General features: G+C 45.3%; 1 protein-coding gene across 1 annotated transcript in view; it reads left to right on the top strand.

Annotated features, from left to right (window-relative positions):
* The window catches only part of FGD1 (FYVE, RhoGEF and PH domain containing 1), a 40,976-nt gene that overhangs the window by 19,744 nt on the left and 869 nt on the right, over positions 1-20,363 (top strand). The window contains exons 6-19 of the mRNA XM_015598388.1: positions 933-1,022; positions 1,708-1,856; positions 3,147-3,303; positions 3,408-3,546; positions 12,536-12,594; positions 12,728-12,874; positions 13,232-13,324; positions 13,493-13,572; positions 16,990-17,020; positions 17,507-17,608; positions 17,975-18,100; positions 18,277-18,438; positions 19,451-19,594; positions 20,142-20,363. Coding sequence (XP_015453874.1) covers positions 933-1,022; positions 1,708-1,856; positions 3,147-3,303; positions 3,408-3,546; positions 12,536-12,594; positions 12,728-12,874; positions 13,232-13,324; positions 13,493-13,572; positions 16,990-17,020; positions 17,507-17,608; positions 17,975-18,100; positions 18,277-18,438; positions 19,451-19,594; positions 20,142-20,363 — 1,701 coding nt within the window. The remainder of the gene's footprint in view (positions 1-932; positions 1,023-1,707; positions 1,857-3,146; positions 3,304-3,407; positions 3,547-12,535; positions 12,595-12,727; positions 12,875-13,231; positions 13,325-13,492; positions 13,573-16,989; positions 17,021-17,506; positions 17,609-17,974; positions 18,101-18,276; positions 18,439-19,450; positions 19,595-20,141) is intronic.

Raw genomic sequence — 20,363 nt, 5'->3', positions numbered from 1 at the left:
CTATGTGACATGTGCCAAGGCCCCGCGCTTCCACCATAAGCCTCAGTTTCCTTATTTGTAAAATGGAAAGTCTCTCATGTCCAGAGAGACTTCTCAACAGCTAGCCTCCGGAGGCACAAGAGCTAGAGCCCCCTAGGGACCTGAGGCTGTGGGGATGAAGGCTCTTGGCAGCAGGAACCCCTTTTGGACACCAGGAGCCTATCACTGCTTCCAAAAGTGCCCTTAGTTAGGTCACAGCCAGAGTGCCTGCTCCATCAGAACCCAGCTCAAAGGTGGGAGCTGAGGCCAGGGACTCAGCAAATATGTGACCAATGAATAGGAAACTGGGCCAACAGGCAATGAGTTTTATACATTTTTAGATTTTTGCTTTTTTTCTCCCACCTCAGGTACTCGGCAAGCCTTTGCTGACAGTGAACTGAGTGGGTGAATAAATAACTAACATTTATAGTCTACTTAATCTGTAGTCTGCTATGTTTTATTTATAGTAAATCATTTAATTGTCTCAATTACACATGGACTTAGTTCCTATAATTATCTGTATATGTAGATGATGAGACTTAAATACAGAGCAGTTACACAACTTATGCAAGCTAATGAATGGCAGAGTTAGGATTCGAACCCAGGAAGTCTGACTTCCCCACCCACGCACCTAACCACTGCACTATGCTGAATGGATAGAGAGAGCAGATGGCTGGGTAGAGTGGCCAAGTAAGGAAGTGCATAGCATCGGAATTGAGGGGTGGCTTTTATGACACACTGGGGAGCCATGGGTGAAGCTGTGGGGGCTTATGGGTCTAGGGATGGGAGGTAGGGTTATCTCCTAGTGGCTTTAGGCTTAGAGTAGCATTCGAGCTATTCTGAGAATTCTGGGGGCTTGGGTGATGGTTAGGTTACAAGACGATGAATAAGTGGTTGCCTCTTCTCCTTTCCAGTTGACTGTGCAACAGAAGGTGTTCCACATTGCCAATGAGCTCCTGCAAACTGAAAAGGCCTACGTTTCCAGGCTTCATCTCCTGGATCAGGTGAATGGCCCTTCGGGGATCCCGGGACCCTAGGACCTGGTAGGTGGGTGCCAAGGAGGAAGTGATAGGGTCTGAGCCCAACCCTACTATTGGGGCCAGAACCTAGAAGTGGCAAGGCTCCTCTCTGACCTTAACCCCCATCATGTCCCTGAGGCCAACTCTGATTATGACCCTTAGCCTGATCTTTGTACCAATCATCATTGCTAACCCTGGGTGGGTACACAAGCCCTAACTGCAACTCCAACCCAGATCCTGAATTTACCCCTGGCTATAAAGCAGACCTTGAACCTCATTCTAACCCTGACCTCAAATCCACTAGAATCCCTAAGGATGAGGATTTTTTTCTGTTTTATTCACTGCCTGGCACACAGTGGCACTCAAAAAATTTGCTAAATGGATGGATCTAATTCCAACCTTCTCTCTGACCCTGAATCTAATTCTGACCTTGACCCTGATCCTGATTTCTCATTGTTCCAGTGCCTACCTTCAGATCCTAACTTTGACAACCTGAAATCCAAAACCGGATATAAGCCTAACCCCATTCCCTCTCTCCTCAATCTCAAGACCATGCTGATCCTAAATGTCCACAGAGCTGCCCACAAACACTGCCCTTACCTGCAAGCTGCCCCTTCCCCAGCCAAGTCCCAGGCTGAGCTGAGCTAAGCACTCCTGCCCTGCCCCACAGGTATTCTGTGCGCGGCTGCTGGAAGAAGCTCGGAACCGCAGTTCCTTCCCGGCTGATGTTGTCCATGGCATCTTCTCTAACATCTGTTCCATCTACTGCTTCCACCAGCAGTTCCTGCTGCCTGAGCTAGAGAAGCGCATGGAGGAATGGTGAGGGGCCCCAGAACTAGGCTGCCCACCCTCCTGTGCACTTGCCTGCTGAGCCCAGGCCAGATGGGTGCATGAGATTTCATTCCTGCCTGCTCTCTCCTCTTACCGCCTGTCACAAAAAGAATCAGGCCCAAGCTCTGCCTTCTAGGCCCTCCCAGTCTAATATGAAACATAGACCAGGACTCAGAAAATTCCATCAGAATAGCAAAGCTCTTAAGAGTATGAGGTTAAGAGCCAAATTGGCTGGGTTCAAATTCCAGCTCTGCCACTTGTAGCTTTGTGACGTTAAATAAATTTCATAAATTACTGTGCTTCAGTTTCCTCTCTATGAAATGAGGGTAATAATTATATACTGCTCTGTAGGGTTGTTTTAAGGATTAAATGAGTCAATACATGTAGAGGGCTTAGAACAGTAACCAGTACGTAAGTGTTCAATGAATGTGAGCTGTTGTTCTTTTTTATCAGTGCTATGACAGCTGTGAATGGGAGGTTGTGGGAATCCAAATAGACCAAAGCTAGCCTGGGGGTTAGAGAATGATTCAAGGGAGGAGGTAATGCCTGAGCTGAGGCCTGAGGTAGAAGGGCAGGGTTGATAGGCAATCTCCTGGCCTAGAGGCTCTTCTCTTCCAATCCGTCCTTTAGAGTCTACACTACCTGCCAAAATGGTCTTTCTGAACAACAATCAGACCATGTCATTTCCTGCTTAAAACATCTCCACATTCCTCACACCCACAGGATAAAGTATGTGTCGCCCTCACCAGACTGAGACCACATAGGGCTGGCATGAAGCCACTTCCTACACCTCCCCAACTGACTGTGACCCCTGAGGGCTGGATCAGGCCTGGTCCTGTGTGTCCCCCAGCCAATTGAGACTCCTGAGGAGTGCAACCGCCTGGTCAGTTAGCCTCCCCTACCAGAGACCCTATCAGAGCTCACTGAAGTGTGGCTCATTTGTGTCCCCAGAATCACCCAACATAAGACTGGGCACAGAATCAATAATCAGCATGTGAAGTGAGGTCAGGGCAGGTATTCCATGATTTGTCATTCCTGGTGCTCAAGCAGGGCAGAGTTGGGGTAGATGACAGCCCAGGCTGTGGTCTCAGGTCAAGCTAAGCCTCTTGACTTAATGGGCCTATAATATAAGAAGAATTTCCAAAGGAGCAGACTGGCTGAGAAGTAGATTTCCAGGTCTGAAGTGAAAGTGGCCTGCCTAGGGCTGCAGACCTATAGGGTGGGGGCATTGGGGGACAGGGATCAACAGGACCATGTCAGCCCTTGCTTCTACCTCAGGGACCGCTACCCACGCATTGGAGACATCCTGCAGAAGCTGGCACCCTTTCTTAAGATGTACGGCGAGTACGTGAAGAACTTTGACCGGGCAGTGGAGCTGGTCAACACCTGGACAGAGCGCTCCACCCAGTTTAAAGTGATCATCCATGAGGTGCAGGTAAGTGGCAAAGCTGGATGGGGCAGACTGGGGAGGAGAGGTCTGTGGGGACGTGGTAGGGGGTCTGTGGCCAGACCTAAGCTCTCTGCTTCTGCCTATCACAGAAGGAGGAAGCTTGTGGGAACCTGACATTGCAACACCACATGTTGGAGCCCGTGCAGCGCATCCCCCGCTATGAGCTACTTCTCAAGGACTATCTGTTAAAGCTGCCCCATGGCTCCCCGGACAGCAAGGATGCCCAAAGTGAGTGCACATACCCAGGCCCTGCCCTGTACCAAGACTTAACTAACAGGGTCAGCCTTCCACTGCCGCATAATTGAGATCACAGAATAGGATCTCCAAACTGAAAGGCCAACATTGAGGTTCTGGAGTGAAACCCCAGGATGAACCTCCAGATTGAGGTCTCTGCCTGAGGACCCAGACAGAACATTCAGGAGTCCCCCAGTCTGAAGTTCCCAACTGGGATGCCAGATTTTTGAGGGGCATGCCCAGAATTATCCCCTAAAGGGAGCTACTTGTTTCCTAGGCCAAGACCCCACGCTAACCCCTAGACTTGTTTGTAAATGAAATTGTCCCAAGTCTGAAGTGATACTGAGCCTGAACCCCCAGGGACTGAGCCACCAGACTGAGAGCCCAGACTGAGCCGATCCCTCTTTACTGAATTACACAGCTGAACTCCCCAGAAAGAGATTTGTCTCATCAAGCCCCCGATTTCCATCCTCCACACTTAGAGCCCACTCTGTGTCTGCCAGCCACTACCTAGAATGAACCTCTCAAAAGAACCTCCAGGTCTGATCAGAGCTCCACAGAATCACTTCTCCAGAACTGAACTTCCCAGAATGAACCCCATATTTTCTGCCTCCCAGATTAAGATCTCTACGCTGAGATACCATCTCTCCAGACTGAGTTCTCACACATTGAATCACTAGAAAAGTGTTTAATTCTGATTTCTCAAGTATGAGACCCAACCCCCCAGGGACACACCCCAAAAAGTACTTCCCAGAGTTTCTTCCACTTTCCCCCAGGCTGTCATTTTCATTCATTTCTTCATTAACGTAATATTTACTAAGCAGCTCGGTGTTCTTTGCATTGTCCTAGGCACAAGAGATATGGAGGTGAACAAGACAGACAAGGTCCTTGATCTCAGGGAGTGTATATTTTAGTCAGGGAGACAGACAAAAAACAAACATATAGCAAGTCCTTAAATAACACCATTTCCTTCAACATAGTTTCATTAGAACATTGATGAAGTGCTGTAGGAACTTAACTCATATCAATTAGCATTATGATTAAACTGGTTTCATTATACATTATTTCTCTGCAGTTCCACAAACCAATCGATGATGTTAAGTGAGGACTTACTGTAATAAATACACAGGAGAATATTAGATAGGTGCTACATGTAATTCAGAGAACAAGAGGGTAATTGGGTGGCCTTTTGAGAAGACATTTGAATATAACCTGAATAACGAAAAGAAGGGAGCCACATGCAGGTTAGGGAAGAGTACTGATAGGGGAGGTGTACATTCCAGGCAGAGGCAACAGCAAGTGCAGAGTTCCTAAGGGGGAGGTTAGGGTAGGGGGTGGCAGCTTGCTTATCTCTGGACCCACAAGAGGGCCAGTGTGACCTGAGCATGACAAGTGAGGGCAGAATAGTAGAAGTAGTGTTGGAGAAAGGAATAAGACTTTGAAGGCCAAGATAAGTGGATGGATTTTATTCTGAATATAGTGGGTAGCCACGGGAAAGTTTTGATTGGGATTACTTGGGGAGCAGGAGAGATACCAGTTAGAAAAGACTTTTGTAATAAATTAAGTGAGAAAAGTTGGTTTAGATGAGGATGATAGTAGTGAAAGTAATGAGAAATGGCTGGATTCAGGATGTATTATACAATTGATCCTTGAACAATGCAGGGGTTTGAGGCGCCCCCCGCCCCCAAATGAAAGTCTGTTTACAACTTCACTTCCTCAAAACTTAACTACTAATAGCCTACTGTTGATAGAAACATTCAAGAATGACTTGCAGATTTTTGGCTGGTGGTGATTGTTTCTGAGATGACCTTAGAAGTTTAATTTTGGACTTGTTCAAAGTGACTGCCAGTGAGGCAATTAGATGAGTCTAGAATCCTAGGGAGAGATCTAGATGTCACTGGCACATAGACAGTATACAAAGCCATGAGGCTGGACATGATCACCAAGGGAGTAAGTGTAAATAGAGAAGAAAAGGAGGTCAAGGACAAAGGTGAGGGAGGTGGAATCAGCAAAGAAGACTTAGAAGGAGCAGTCCTAAAGGTAAGAGGAAAATCAGGAAACTGGTGTCCTAGAAGCCACAAGAGTCAGGGACAAACAGCTGTGTATACTTCCCAAACTGAGTCCCGCCTTCCCTACTAGATGGGATACTTTGCTACCAAGGCTAGACCTCTAGAAAGAGCTAGAACCTTAGAAAGTTTGATAGTTGAGCTCTACAGACAGACATTTGCAAACTAAGTACCATATTCTCCTTAAATGAAGCCCCCACAAGGTGGCAGAATGAGCTACATAACCTAAGGATCTAGAAAAAGCCTTCCACACTGATTCCCATGGACTGACATCTCTAACCTGAGCCCTCAGGCTGAACCCAGTCCAAGGTCCCAGTTATAGATCTACTACACTGGTTTCCCCAAACTAAGACCCCCAGACTGGGCCTCCAGAATGGTCTCCCCACCCTGAACTATGAACATGGGTTTGCAGTCAGAGCTTTCAGCCTGAGGTCCCAGAGTGAGATTTCACCAAAAAAGCCATGCAGTCTGATCTCCTTGGCCACAATTCTATAGACAGGTATTGCCAAACTGAGCACCCTAGATTAATCTCTCTACTTATTGTCCTTCAGACTGAGACTTCTAGCCTGAGCCCAAAAGACTGACACTCCAGATCCATCCCACAGACTGAGAACACTGAGCCCTCAGACTGAATTCCCAGAGTTTCCCAGGGTAAACCCCAGAAGGAACCCTGAGATTGAGCTGCCCAGACTGAGCTTCAAACAGAGATTACAGACTGCATTCTCCCTAGTCCAAGTCCCACTAATTAGGCAACCCACACCAAGCTCTGAGTCTGATCTTCCCAGTCTCAACTACCAGACTGACTTCCCTCAGACTGTGCTCTCCATTTTTTACCTCCCAGACTTAGATTTATGGATTGAGATTCCCAGGCTGAGTCCAACAGATTGAGGTATCCTGACTGGGCCCCATACTGAGACTCAAGAAAGATACCTCACTGTCACTGGGGTCCCCAGAAGAAGCTTCCCATCTCATTTTTCTACTTAGAGCCCATGAGTTCTACAGAATCACATGTCCATATTGAGCTTCCAGGACTGAATTCTGCAACTTTATCTCCAAAGTGGACCCCTAGCATGATATTCTCAAACTGAAAATCTCCAAATGAGTTCCCTGGACTGGACCCCCAAAGTAAGCTGCCAGTATAAGCTCTCTAGACTAGGCCTCAGATTGAGTTTTTTAAATTTTTATATTTTTCAATTATAGTCGACATATTAATTTTAGGTGTACAGCAGTGATTCAACATTTATATAACTTATGAAGTGATCGCCCCAATAAATCAGTACCCATCTGACACCATACATAGTTATTACAATACTACTGACTATATTCCCCATGCTATACTCTATATCCCCATGACTATTTTGTAACTACCAATTTGTACCTCTTAATCCTCTCCCCCTTCACCCATCCCCCCACTCCCCAATCTGACAACCATCAAAATGCTTTCTGTGTCTATGAACTTGTTTCTGTTGTTTGTTTGTTTATCCTGTTCTCTAGATTCCACATATAACATTTGTCTTTCTCTGTCTGACTTACTCCACTCAGCACAATACCTTCTAGATTCATCCATGTTGTTGCAGATGGCAAGATTTCATTCTTTCTATGGCTGAGTAATATTCCATTGTATATACATACCACTTCTCCTTATCCATTTATCTACTGATGGACATCCAGGCGGTCTCCATATCTTGGCTATAGTAAATACTGCCGCAATGAACATATAGATTCACATGTCCCTTCAAAGTAGTGGTTTGCGTTTCTTCAAATAAATACCCAGAAGTGGGATTATAGGGTCCTTCTTTGTCTCTTATTATAGCCTTTGTTTTAAAGTCTATTATGTCTGGTATAAGTATTGCTACCCCAGCTTTTGTTTCCCTTTTCATGAAACATCTTTTTTCATCCCTTTACTTTCAGTCTGTGTGTGTCTTTCAATCTGAAGTGAGTCTCTTGCAGGCAGCATATGTAAGGGTCTTGTTTTCTTATCCATTCAGCCACATTTTCTTTTAACTGGAGCATTTAATGCATTTACATTTAAAGTAACTGTTGCTAGATATGTAGTTACTGCCATTTTATTATTCTTTTTTTATCTTTTTGTTCTTTTTCCTTCTTAAAGAAGTCCCTCCAATGTTTCCTGTAATACTGGCTTCGTAGTGATGAACTCTAGCTTTTTTTTTTTTTTCTAAGAAGCTCTTTATCTGTCCTTCAATTCAATTCTAAATGATAGCTTTGCTGAGTAGAGTAACCTTGGTTGTGTAGGTCCTTTCTTTTCATTACTTTGGATATATTGTGCCAATCCCTTCTGGCCTACAAAGTTTCTGTTGAGAAATCAGCTGATAGTCTTATGGGAGCTCCCTTGTAGGTAACGAACTGCTTTTATCTTGCTGCTTTTAAGATGGTCTCGTTGTCTTTAACTTTTGCCATTTTAATTATGAAGTGTCTTAGTGTGGGCCTGTTTGGGTTCATCTTATTCAGGACTCTCTGTGCTTCCTGGGCTTGTATGTCTATTTCCTTTGCCAGGTTAAGGAACTTTTCAGTCATTATTTATTGAAATAGGTTTTCAATTCCTTGTTCTCTTTTCTCCTTCTGGTATCCTTATGATGCGAATATTGCTATGCTTGATGCTGTCCCAGAGGTTCCTTTTTTTGGATTTCTTTTTCTTTTTGCTATTCTGATTGGGTGTTTTCTGATACTTTATCTTCTGAATCGCTGATTTGATCCTCCACTTCATCTAATTTACTGTTAATTTCTAAGGTATTCTTCATTAATGTTATTGTAGTCTTCATTTCTGACTGGTTCTTTTTATGTTTTCTATCTCTTTGTTAAAGTTCTGAGTTCCTCTACTCTTCCTATAAATTCATTGAGCATCCTTATCACAAGTTTTTGACCTCTGCATCTGGTAGATTCCTTGTCTCCATTTTGTTTAGTTCTTTTTCTGGAGCTTTGTTTTGTACTTTCATTTGGAACATGTTTCTTTGTCTTCCCATTTTGGCTGCCTACTTGTGTTTATTTCTATGTATTAGGTAGAACATGTCTCCTGGTCTTAGTAGAAGTATGTAGTAGGTATGCTACATAAGTGGGCCCAGTGGCACAGTCTTCCCTGGTCATCTGAGCTGGGTGCTCCAGGTATGTCCCTTGTATAGGTTATGTGTGCCCTCCTGTTGTAGTTGAGCCTTGGTTGCTATTTGCTTCTCAGTGGAAGGGATTGACCCTTGAGCTGATTGGTTGTGAGGGCTGGGCATGATCAGTGGAGGAGCTGTTGTGCAGGGGCTGACCCTACAGAGCAAGTATTACTTTAGCAGGGCTCTAGTGCCTGCCCTATCTGCTCTTTGGGTAGAGCAGATATAACCCCAGATATAACCCCAGGTGGTGCTCCAGCGTAGACTGAAGATATAAGCCTCAGATATAACCCCAGATGGTGCTCCAGCTTAGACTGAAGCCCCCCACTGTATGAGAAGTGTAGGCAGGGGCTTCCTGGGAGGGATCCTGCTGCAGGCCAAGTTTAGCTGCAGCCTGTGCCCTGCCCAGGGCCACCTGGCATGAGCCACCAAGCAATCCACAGATGCCACCACCCACACTGGGCTCGGAAGTACCTCGAGAGGCCAAGCCACAAACCAAGGCCGGCTGCTGCTAGCAACAGGCTTGAGGCTGCTCAGCACGAAGTATGGGGCATGCTGAGGCCAGATGATGCTTGTTTAGGTTTTGTGAACCTTTGAGAGATTTTAGGAAAGTCCACACTATGACCCAAGACAGGCGTTTTGTATGGAAAATCCATTGGAAATGGCTTGGGTGGGCCCACATGTTGGGAGGGGTGGGGTGTCAGGGAATCACCAAGGTGAGGCAACCAGTGTTAATTACATTGATGGAGTCTCAGATATTGTGGCCTTCTGGGTCTGCGAGCCAGGCAGGGCAGGGCTCAACAAAGGAACGATGCCCTCTGGGACCAGCTTGTTTCATGTCTCCATCCCTCTGGTCACTCTTGAGGTAGCCTCTTCTATGTGTTCCTACTTGTAGAACTTCTGTTCAGCTAGACTTCAGATGACTCTCAATAATGGTTGTTTTGTAGTATAGTTGTAATTTTGATGTGGTTGTGGGAGGAGGCAAGTACCGCATTTACCTACTCCGCCATCTTGACCGGAACTCAGATTGAGTCATTTTACTATCTGTGTGTCCCTGGGCAAACTACTCAGTCTCTCAGTCTTAGTTTTCTGGTGTGTAGAACAGGCATGATAATACCTACCTCATAGTTATCTGGAGGATAAAGGAGATAATGAAGGTAAAGCGTTTAGCACAGTACCTAGCACATGCTACAGGCTCAATAAATGTTAGTTGTTTCTATTACTGAATACCCTGGCTGATGCCTTCCATACTTAGTGCCTCTAAAAATCAGCCCCCAGATTAAGTTCACCAAATTTAGTTTCCTGTTTTGTACCAATCTCAGCCCTATCTGTATGTGTCCCTGGAAAGAACCTCAGAACTTGAGCTTGGCTGTCTGAGCTTCCCACACTGAGCCTAAAGATGAACCCCTCCTCGCCCCCCCCCCAAAAAAAAAACTTCCCAGTCTGGTTTTTTGAGCTGCTCAGAATGAGACTCTGAATGAAAACCAGCCCGAGAGATGCTCACTAAGTCCCCCAGCCCAAGATCTTAAGCTGACCTCCCTATTTTTTCCCTCAGACTAAAATCCCCAGGCAGAGCATGAGAAAGTGCCTCCAGCTCTGAACTCCACTGAATCATACCTCTGGTTCCCCAGACTTGACTCTCCTACTTTCTACTTCCCAGTCTAAATTCTAGAGCCCGGACCCCATGCTGGGCTTCCCAAACCAAGTCAGCTGGAACTCCTGACCTGAGCTGCCTACCCTGAGCCCAAGACTGGACTCTGAACCAACATTCCAGACTGCCAAACTCAGACCAGACCCCACCAAAGCCTCCATACCAAGCTCCTACACCAGGCTCTCCAAACTGCACTCCCTAGCCTGAACTCCAAATGAATTCCTAGACTGGCATCCCCACACTGAATCCCCAGACAGCTTGGACACACTGAACTCCTGGAAATGCCAGTCCATTCCCCACATAAGACATCTCCAGACGGAGTGCCTGATAGCAAAGCCTCTAGTCTGAGTCCAGCAGCCTACACAAGCTTGACTTATAGGCCCACAACTTGCCAGAGTCTTCTTCCTGTCCCTTCCCTGGGCACCTTCTGCCTCTGCCACCCAACATGGGGGTGCCACCTCTTCTCTGAGTCTCAGTTTTCCCATAGGTCAAATGGCACAATCACACCTATCTTACAGGGTTGTTATGAAGATTGAAGGAGTTAATTTATTCAAAGCATCTGTTGGGGAGCCCTGGAGATAGTGGTGGGACCTTGGCCCCATCCTAGGGAGCTCCTAGTCTACTCCAGGATACAGATGTGGATATATAAACATACAATGAACACACAGTGTGAACAGTGGGACACAGGGGAGCTAAGAGGAATGTGGAACCCAGCCTGGGAACTCAGGGCAGGCTTTCTGGAGGAGATGAGCTGAATCTAGAAGATTAAGTGGCAGTTGGCCAGGTGAAGCAAGACAGGACATGTTGAGAGAGGTGCAAATGAAGAAAGCTGGAGAGGTCAGCAGAAGCCAGATCACTAAGGGCTTTGAATGCCAGGGTAAAGGGCTGAGTCTTTACCCTGCAGGCATAGGGGAGCCATTGACAGATTTGAGCAGAGGAATGATAGCCAGCCATGTGTGAGAAAGCTCCCTCTGACAGCTAGGACAGAAGAAGAGTTGGAGATTGAAGACTGACACCTGAAAGGCCTGAGCTGGGACAGGGGCCACAGATCTTGAGCACCAAGACTTGGTTATGGAGAATAGGGCCTCCTAGGAAAACAAGACTTAGCTTGCCAACCATATGCACTTTCTCCAGAAGCACATGTGCTCCTTCCATTACAGGCATATTTTCTGAGTGGGAAAATCCAGCACTGTATAATAGACAAAAGTGGGGTGCATCAGCAGGATTTGTTGGTGTATGGAGATGTATAGGGACTTATTTCAATTTTTTTTTTCCTGATGATACCTGGCCACTATAGGAAATATGGACATTGTGGGAAAGATAAAAAAGGGAGAGAGGAAAAAATCACCTGTGATACAAGCCCCCAGAGTATAAGCAAGAGAAACATTTTGACATGTATTCTTCCTGGTGTTTTTTTATTCACATATATTTGTGAAATCAAGATCTTTCAGTATATACAAGTTTGTATCCTTTTCTTAAAATGTCCTGAGCATTTCCAAGATTATGAAAAACCCTACATAAGTATCATTTGTAAAGGTTGTTTAGTAGACCATTATATGAATGCACATTAATTTATTTAACTGAACCTCTACAGTTGGACATTTTTGTTTCCAGTTTGACACTGTTTTAAATACCATTGCAATCAAAGTGTATTTGTATATAGAACATGTATTTTCTTAGTTCCTATAATCAGAATTATTGAGACAAAGAATAGGATCATCTCTTTGTTTCTTTATATGACTTTTTTTTCTGATTATAAAAGTAATACATGTTCTTTGTCAAAAACATGAAAAATACAGAAAAATCTAAAGAAGATAATAAAAACCACCCGTAGTTCCACCATCCAGAGACAACTTGTTAAACATGGGTATGTTTCCTTCTAGTTACATATGTAATTATTATCGATATTTTTAATGGTAATAATAATTTTTTAATTTTGTATTAGTGGCTGCCAGCTATTCCATGTATTACGATTGTGGCATTGAGACAGTTTCTGATTTTTAAAGTGATGTTGCTATCGACATCTTTGAGGCTGGTGCTTTCTGGGATGGGGAGGGTATGGTCAGGCCATGAGGAGGTATTCGAGGAGCAAAGCAGCCTTGAAGAGCTTCTTCTCTGCTAGTCCCCCATCTGACATCCTACTCTGCCTGCAGAGTCTCTGGAGCTGATAGCCACAGCAGCAGAGCACTCTAATGCTGCCATCCGCAAAATGGTGAGTGGCCCTTCTATCCCTGCCCTTCCTTGGCCACCCACCCATGGTGTCTCTGTCCTGGGCTTGTGACTTGTGGATATCTAAGGGGAGGCTGGCGCTCCAACCCTGCCTTTTGCTCACTGTCTCTTGCCAGGAGCGAATGCATAAGCTGCTGAAAGTCTATGAGCTGTTAGGGGGTGAGGAAGACATTGTCAGCCCCACCAAAGAGCTCATAAAAGAAGGCCACATCCTTAAGCTGTCAGCAAAGAATGGGACCACTCAAGACCGTTACCTCATATTAGTAAGTGCCAGGTGTGGGGTTGTGGGTGGGCCATGCCCCCATACATGTTGACTTGGTAATCACTCAAGACTGTAACTCCCGCTAGCCATTCTTTCCTCCATTAACTCATTGTACTTTTACTACCTATACTAGATGATGTAACTAAGACAGAGAGAAGCAACTTGCCCAAGGTCACCCAACTAGGAAGTAACTCCCATGCCTAGGCTCTTTCCTTGCAACTTTTGTGCCCAATCTGGGCTGTCTTCTCCATCTATTGTTTCGAGTCCCCAGTAATAAAGCTTGAGGAGTACTATAAGGGAGCTGGACCACACCCCTCCTGGTCCTCCACACATACATCCCAAACCTTTTCCTTCCTAGTTCAATGACCGCCTTCTTTACTGCGTGCCCAGGCTGCGGCTCCTTGGCCAGAAGTTTAGCGTGCGGGCACGCATTGATGTAGATGGCATGGAGGTAAGCACAAGGAGGTGGGAAATGGGACCTGGAGTGGGGCCTTGGTGCTAGGAGATTGTAACAAAGACATTCTGATTTTGAACCCAAGTCTATGCATGCATCTGTGCAGAGGATGAAGGCCCTGGGGAGCTCAATAGGCCTCACAAAGCTCTTTCTCCCTCCATTCAGCTAAAGGAAAGTTCCAACCTCAATCTGCCTCGGACCTTCCTGGTGTCAGGAAAGCAGCGCTCCCTGGAGCTTCAGGCCAGGTACTTGCCCTTCCCTATACCTTCCCTTCAAATATGCTGAGGCATTCTAGGCCTAACACCAGGCAGACAGGCTACCTCCCTAGGGGAGAGATTGTTCCAGAGAAAGATGCAGTCTTGCTCTTTTGGTGGGTTTTGTTAGAGGAGAGGGAAGAATGAGATGAATAACAACAACACAAATAGTTCATTATAGATTCAGAGATTTAAGAGAAATACCAAATGCAGTGCTTGGTCCTTGATGACAGGCTGATTTGAGAAAAAAAGCCTTAAAAGATATTTGCAAGACAACTGGGAAAATCTAAATGTGAACTGAGCATTACATAATGGGGAATTACTGCTAACTTCTTCAGCTATGATCATGGTATAGAGGTTATATAAGAGAATGACGCTGTTTTCTGATGCATGCATAAGATTTAGTATCATGATATTCATAATTTATTTTTAAGTGGTTTATCAACCAAAAATACATATATGTATACATATATGCATACACATATACATACATATAAAATACATATTAATAATATATACATGTATGAAGTAAATATGGTAAAATATTTTAAAATTTTGTATCTATATAGAGGGTATATATTTAATGCCCTTGTGTTACACTGTCTACTTTTCTGTATGCTTGAAATTTTTCATAAAAAATTTTAAATAACAAATTTAAAAATAATACCCAGTCATTTAACAAAGGGGCTTCTTTCATATCCATCTTCTACTGGATGATTATAACAATAGCTCACGTTTAACGAAGACTTGCTCTTAATGCTAGGCATTGATTTAAGTTTAACTTAAACAATTTAAGTGTAAATTGATGAGTTCAATCCTTAAAACCACCCTTGAAGTACTGTTAGCATCAGCCCCATTTTACAGTTGAGGAAACTGAGGCACAGAAGAGTTGTGTACCTTGCCCAAGAGCCCGCAGCTAGAAAGGAACAAAGCTGGAATTGGCGCTCACTGCCTTCTGAGGGCCCAGGTGATAGGGTATCAAGGTCATGGTCAGGACTAGAGAGTGGATGCACATGGCTAGATGATCTGCTTCTGACAGGCTACAAGGAAATGAGAAACGAGAGTCAGAACTTTCATTGTTGAGACTGCATGGAGGCTGGAGAGGTGGATGTGGGCTGGGGGTGTTGGAAGTTCCAGAAAACAGAGCATCCTGGAGATCTGCAGCCAGGAAAGTGAGAACAAAGCTGACAGGCATATCAGGAAGGTGGCGGGAGAGGTGTGGGACCCAGTCGTGCCTCAGAAGAGCCTGAGTGACAAGCTTCAATACTGGGACACCTAGTATGCTAGGAGGGTGGAGGGAGGGGGCTGCAGAGGGATGCTGGGCCCAGAAGGGTGCGCTTAGCAGTGTAGGGTTTCCTCCTAGTGGCAGAAGGAAGGCATGGAGGGTTTGCTTTGCAATTGCTTTTACTGTCCTTTAAAAAGTTATTTTAATGAAAAATTTCAATTTTTTTTTTTTTTGTAGAAATACAACCACCACCCATATGCCCACCACTTAGATAACTGGTTCTCAACCTTGATGACATGTAGGAATCAGCTGGGGAACTTTCAAAAAAAACTGATGTCTGGGACCCACCCCCAGAGGCTCTGATTTAATTTGTGTGGGGTGTAGTTTGAACATGGGGAGTTTTAAAAGCTCCCCAGGTGAATTTAATGTGTGTAACAGGGTTTAGAACCACTGCCTTAGAAAAATGGCTATTGACATTTTGCCATGTATATCTTTTGCTGAATCATTTTAAAGTAAATTATAGACATGACTCTTTACCCCTATATACTTTATCATGCATTGCCAAAAACACTATTGTGGCTCTTAAAAATCAAAAGCAATATTTTTACTGCAAAAAAATTAGAAGATATAAATTAAAAAGATTTTTTTTAAAAAAAAGAATGCAATCAGAATAAAGTAAAATTCACTAGAACTGTACCACCTAGAGAGAGAGCCAGTGCTAATATGTTGGCAGATCCCCTTTAAGGGCTTTCCTCTATCCACCTGTGTGTGTGTACACATAACACACAATGTTTTCTTTCTGTATTTTATTATGAAAAATTTCAAAATACAGAAGAGTTTAAAGAATTGTACAGTGAATACCCATAAACCTATCATATAGATTCTACAAATGTTAACATTGTGCTATATTTATTTTATCACAAATCTATCCTTTCATCCATCCACCAATCCATCTGATTTTTTTTTTACTGCATTTCAAAGTTAGTTATAGACATCGCTATACCTTATCCTTAAAGAGTTTGGCGTGTATATCATTACCTAAAGTTCAATGTTTGTTTAAGGTCCCTCCCCCCTACCCACCCCCCCACCTTTTCTTGAGGCAAAATTTTCAGACAGTGAAAAGCACAGGTCTTAAATATACCATGGATGAGTTTTGACAAATGTAAACACTCGTGTCACGTATATTTTTAAACAAAAATGAAATGCTATATGTGTATTTTATATATGTTGTTTCACTTAACATATTATAAACAGCTTTGTAGCTCATTCAAGTTGTCTTTTTTTTTTGTACCTGATTCCCCATTGTTGGACACTTAGGTTTCTTCCAATTTTTCACTATAATAAATAGCATTGCAAATGGACATTCTTGTAGCTACATATTGACTCACATCCTTAATTTTTCATAAAGTAGTTCTAAGGATACAGTCAGACTTTCATCCTAGGAAAACACTTTTGATGTCTGGAGTGTGGATGTGGAAGGGGATTAGAAGAGAGAGGTCAGGAGGCAATCAGCCAAAAGGCTGGGTTCTATCCCTAGTTAGCACTTGATAGGACTGCAACTGAGCAGAAGCCTTGGAAACTGCAGGGCAGACAGTAGAGTTGGGGACAGAATGGAAAGGGAAGGGGAAATTCACATTAATTGAGCATCTAGTGTACCAGGGATTGTGCCAAGCATTTTACACGTCACCTCGGTTACTGCTCGGAACAACCCAGACTGATAATTATCATCTCCATTTTACAAGTGAAGAAAAATAAACTGCCCTCCTTTATCAAACTTGACATTCCAGCAACAGGGAACTATTTGTGGTTTCTTGTATGTTCCATACTCTTCCACATAATCCTTCTTTAGCAGCCCCCACCAAAACTCCAGGCTGGGGCAGGTTTCCGCTTCTGGGCTCCTCAGCCCTATTTTCACTCTGTCACAGCACTAATCCCCTATATTGTCCCTATCTCTCCTCTCTAGACCATGTGCTCCTTGAGGGTAGGGTCCTCTCTCAGGCTCAAGTTCCTAGCACAGGATCTGGAAGGTATTAGTAACTATGAATAAACACAGACAGGTAATAATTGAAGGAGCAGAGGGTCAAATCCCAGGTCTGTCTTGATTCCAAAACACCTGCTCTTTACCATTCCAATTGCTTTTGGTTGGCCTGCCTAACCCAACATCTTTCTTTTTTGCCCCCAAGGACTGAGGAGGAGAAGAAAGACTGGGTCCAGGTAACATCCAAGAAGCTTTGTGGTAGGGGGCTGGAGGAGTATTAACAGGTCTCCTAGGGGTTGGTGGACTCTCCCCTAAAACTCACATCTGACCAGAATGGTCCTGGACAACAAACTTTACCATCCCCATTTTACAGATAAGCCAACTGAGGTCCAGAGGTTAAGCAGAAACTAACAAATTCTTCCTTTAGAGAGCTGGCTCCTCTGAGAGTGTAACCCCAGTGAGTTAAGCCCTGTTAAACCTTAAGCCCAGACAGTGGCTAGGAAGGCCTTCTGAGGTTTTGTAGCCACTGATCTCCCCTCCCTCTTTCCACAAATATAAGAACTGAAACCTGACTTTGGAAAGGGACTTGCTCAAGGGGCAGAGCAGTGCCTAGGACTCACTTTTCTGACTCCAAGCTAGGTCACGGGAATGTTGAGGTGAGAGTGGAAATGGGTGGGTTGTGAAGCGATCTGACCTCTCATTTCTTAACACCGCCTCCCCAGGCCATCAACTCCACCCTCCTGAAGCATGAACAAACGCTGGAGACCTTCAAACTGTTAAACTCAGCAAACAGGGAAGATGAAGACACACCCCCTAACTCTCCAGTAAGAGTCTACACCCCCTCCCTCTGCACTGGGACCCCTTCCAGGCCTCCAAGTCCCCACCTTTACCTTGAGATGTTCTTCTCTTCCCAGAGAATAAAGACCAGAGAGGCAGTGCATGACTTCAGAAGCAGTCTTCTGTTGGTAGGGCCTCAGAGGAATCACTAGGGAAATGGAGGCCCAGAAAGTAGAAGTGATTTACCTTCAGTAGCACAGTGAGGTAGGGACAGAGCCAGGAATCAAAGGCAGGTCTTCTGAACATGTCTGCTGCCTCCCAGTGATGATCCAAGCCTTGGAGCAGGGGCAAGGGCTGGCTGGACTGGGCTAGGGAGTAGCTGTCTCTGACCTGGGACCTGGCCCTCTCTCCAGAACGTGGATCTTGGGAAGCGGGCACCTACACCCATCCGAGAAAAGGAAGTCACCATGTGCATGCGCTGCCAGGAGCCCTTCAATTCCATCACCAAGCGCAGGCACCACTGCAAGGCCTGCGGGCATGTGAGTGTTGGGTGGCAGGGGCAGAGCTAGGGAGGGGACAGGCTGGCAGCCTGAAGGCTCACTTCTGAGAGGGCTCCCACCAAGCGGGGAGAGGCCGTGAGTCTGCTGTGGGAGTTAGTACACTGAAGGGGAAGGCCTGCTGGAATCAAGCTTCTCTTGCCCACCTGCCACTCCAGGTGGTTTGTGGGAAGTGCTCCGAGTTCCGGGCCCGCCTCATCTATGATAACAACCGCTCCAACCGCGTGTGTACTGACTGCTACGTGGCCTTGCATGGGGTACCTGGGAGCAGCCCAGCCTGCAGCCAGCATACACCCCAGCGCCGGAGGTCCATCCTGGAGGTAAGAGCCAGACCCACAACCACTAACCGTCCCACACTGAAGCCTGGGCATCTGAAACCATAGGGTGGCATGTGCATCCATTGAACAAGTGATCCAGGCTTGGAGTGAATACAATGAATGCAAGAGTGAATGAAAGCCAGTAATTTTTATTTAAGTGCTTTAGACATTTAATCCTAACAGTAACTATCTATCCATGCTATTACTATCCCTATTTTACAAATGAGGAAACTGAGGCCCAAGGAGGTTGTTTGCCCAAATCAGACAGCCATTGAGTGGCAAGCCTTGGATGTATTTTTTTTAAACAAATTTGTTTCTTATTACAAAGCAGGATATGTGCACTGAAGAAAATTAGACAATATTAAACAAAAATAATAAAAACACCCTATACTACCCACTAGATTACCACTAATGCTTTTGTTTCTTATCTTTCTAAGCACGTGCACATTTTGTGTTTAAATAGAGTTATTTTACTTAACACTTAAAGAATGCTTACTCTGTGCCAGGCACACTGTTTTAAGCACTCTGCCTCTATTCATTTAACTCTTACAACAGCTCTATAGGCTCTCCTTCCAAGTGAACACATTTTCATTTAGAGCTAAGATTCTGAGCCAGGCTGCCTTACCCCCACCCATCCCCTTAACCACAATGCTAGGTTGCTTCTCACCGAGTGCAGGGAATGAATATGTGAAAGGTGAATAAAGATGGGAAAAAAAGAAGTTGAGGTATAAATGCATAAATGGCTTGAGGAATAAATGGACTGATAGAAGAATGCCTGGCATTTAGGTGCCCCTGCTGAGAGCTGTATATCCTTCCCACCAACTCTTAAAGGTGGAAACCATGGCCTGACTGACTCACCTGAGGACATTGGGCAAATCACTCCTGGCATCTGAGCTTCAGTGTCCTCATCTGCAGTATGGGCATAGCAATCCCTACACTGTGGGGGTATTGAAGCCCAGAGGAGCCAGCCTAGGCCTTCGATCAATACTGATGCTCCCCATATCTCTGGCCACAGAAACAGGCCTCAGTGGCTGCGGAGAACAGCGTGATCTGCAGCTTCCTACACTACATGGAGAAGGGTGGGAAAGGCTGGCACAAGGCATGGTTTGTGGTCCCTGAGAATGAACCCTTGGTGCTGTACATCTATGGAGCCCCTCAGGTGTGTACCCTGCTCCTTTGGGTCTCTTCAGCCACCTGGCAAAACCTGGCTTCCCCCTTCCACTTCTGTCCTTGTCCTCTCCTTGTCCTTGGGGGATAGGGTAAGCCTCAGTGGAAGTCAGAACCCCCACTATTGTGAGACAGTCTAGCTTGATGCAAAGACTGATTGTGGGCCAACATATGTAGGGGGAAATGGGGTGAGTTGGGAGAGGAAGCTGGCTTCCTGAAAGAAGCCAGAGTGGAGAATGGGGCACTGCTAGGTCCAATTTGAGGGAGGGGAGGACATGCAGATGGGCCAACAACCTAGACAAAGACCTGAAAATGTTATTTGATGTATATATATGCTAAAGAGACTAGCCCAGCTGTTTTTGGGTATGAGGAAAAAGGCATTTGAACCCAGCCTGTGTCCTAGCCCCAGTTCAGATTTTTTCCTGTTGCTCTCAGTGGAGCCATGGAAGGTTCTCGAGCAGGGGAAGAGGGGTTTAGCAGGTGCAAAACCAGTGAGAAGCCCAACCCCAAAATGACTCGAGCTCTGTCCCTTTCTCTAGGATGTGAAAGCCCAGCGTAGCCTACCCCTCATTGGGTTTGAGGTGGGGCCTCCTGAGGCGGGGGAGCGGCCTGACAGAAGGCATGTCTTCAAGATCACCCAGAGCCACCTGAGCTGGTACTTCAGCCCTGAGACAGAGGAGCTACAGCAGCGCTGGATGGCTGTGCTTGGCCGGGCAGGCCGTGGGGACACGTTCTGCCCAGGGCCCACACTGTCTGAGGAC

The sequence above is a fragment of the Pteropus alecto genome, unplaced genomic scaffold, assembly GCF_000325575.1.
Source record: "Pteropus alecto unplaced genomic scaffold, ASM32557v1 scaffold249, whole genome shotgun sequence".
Classification (NCBI taxonomy): domain Eukaryota; kingdom Metazoa; phylum Chordata; class Mammalia; order Chiroptera; family Pteropodidae; genus Pteropus; species Pteropus alecto.
This window is presented reverse-complemented; position numbering and strand designations above follow the sequence as displayed.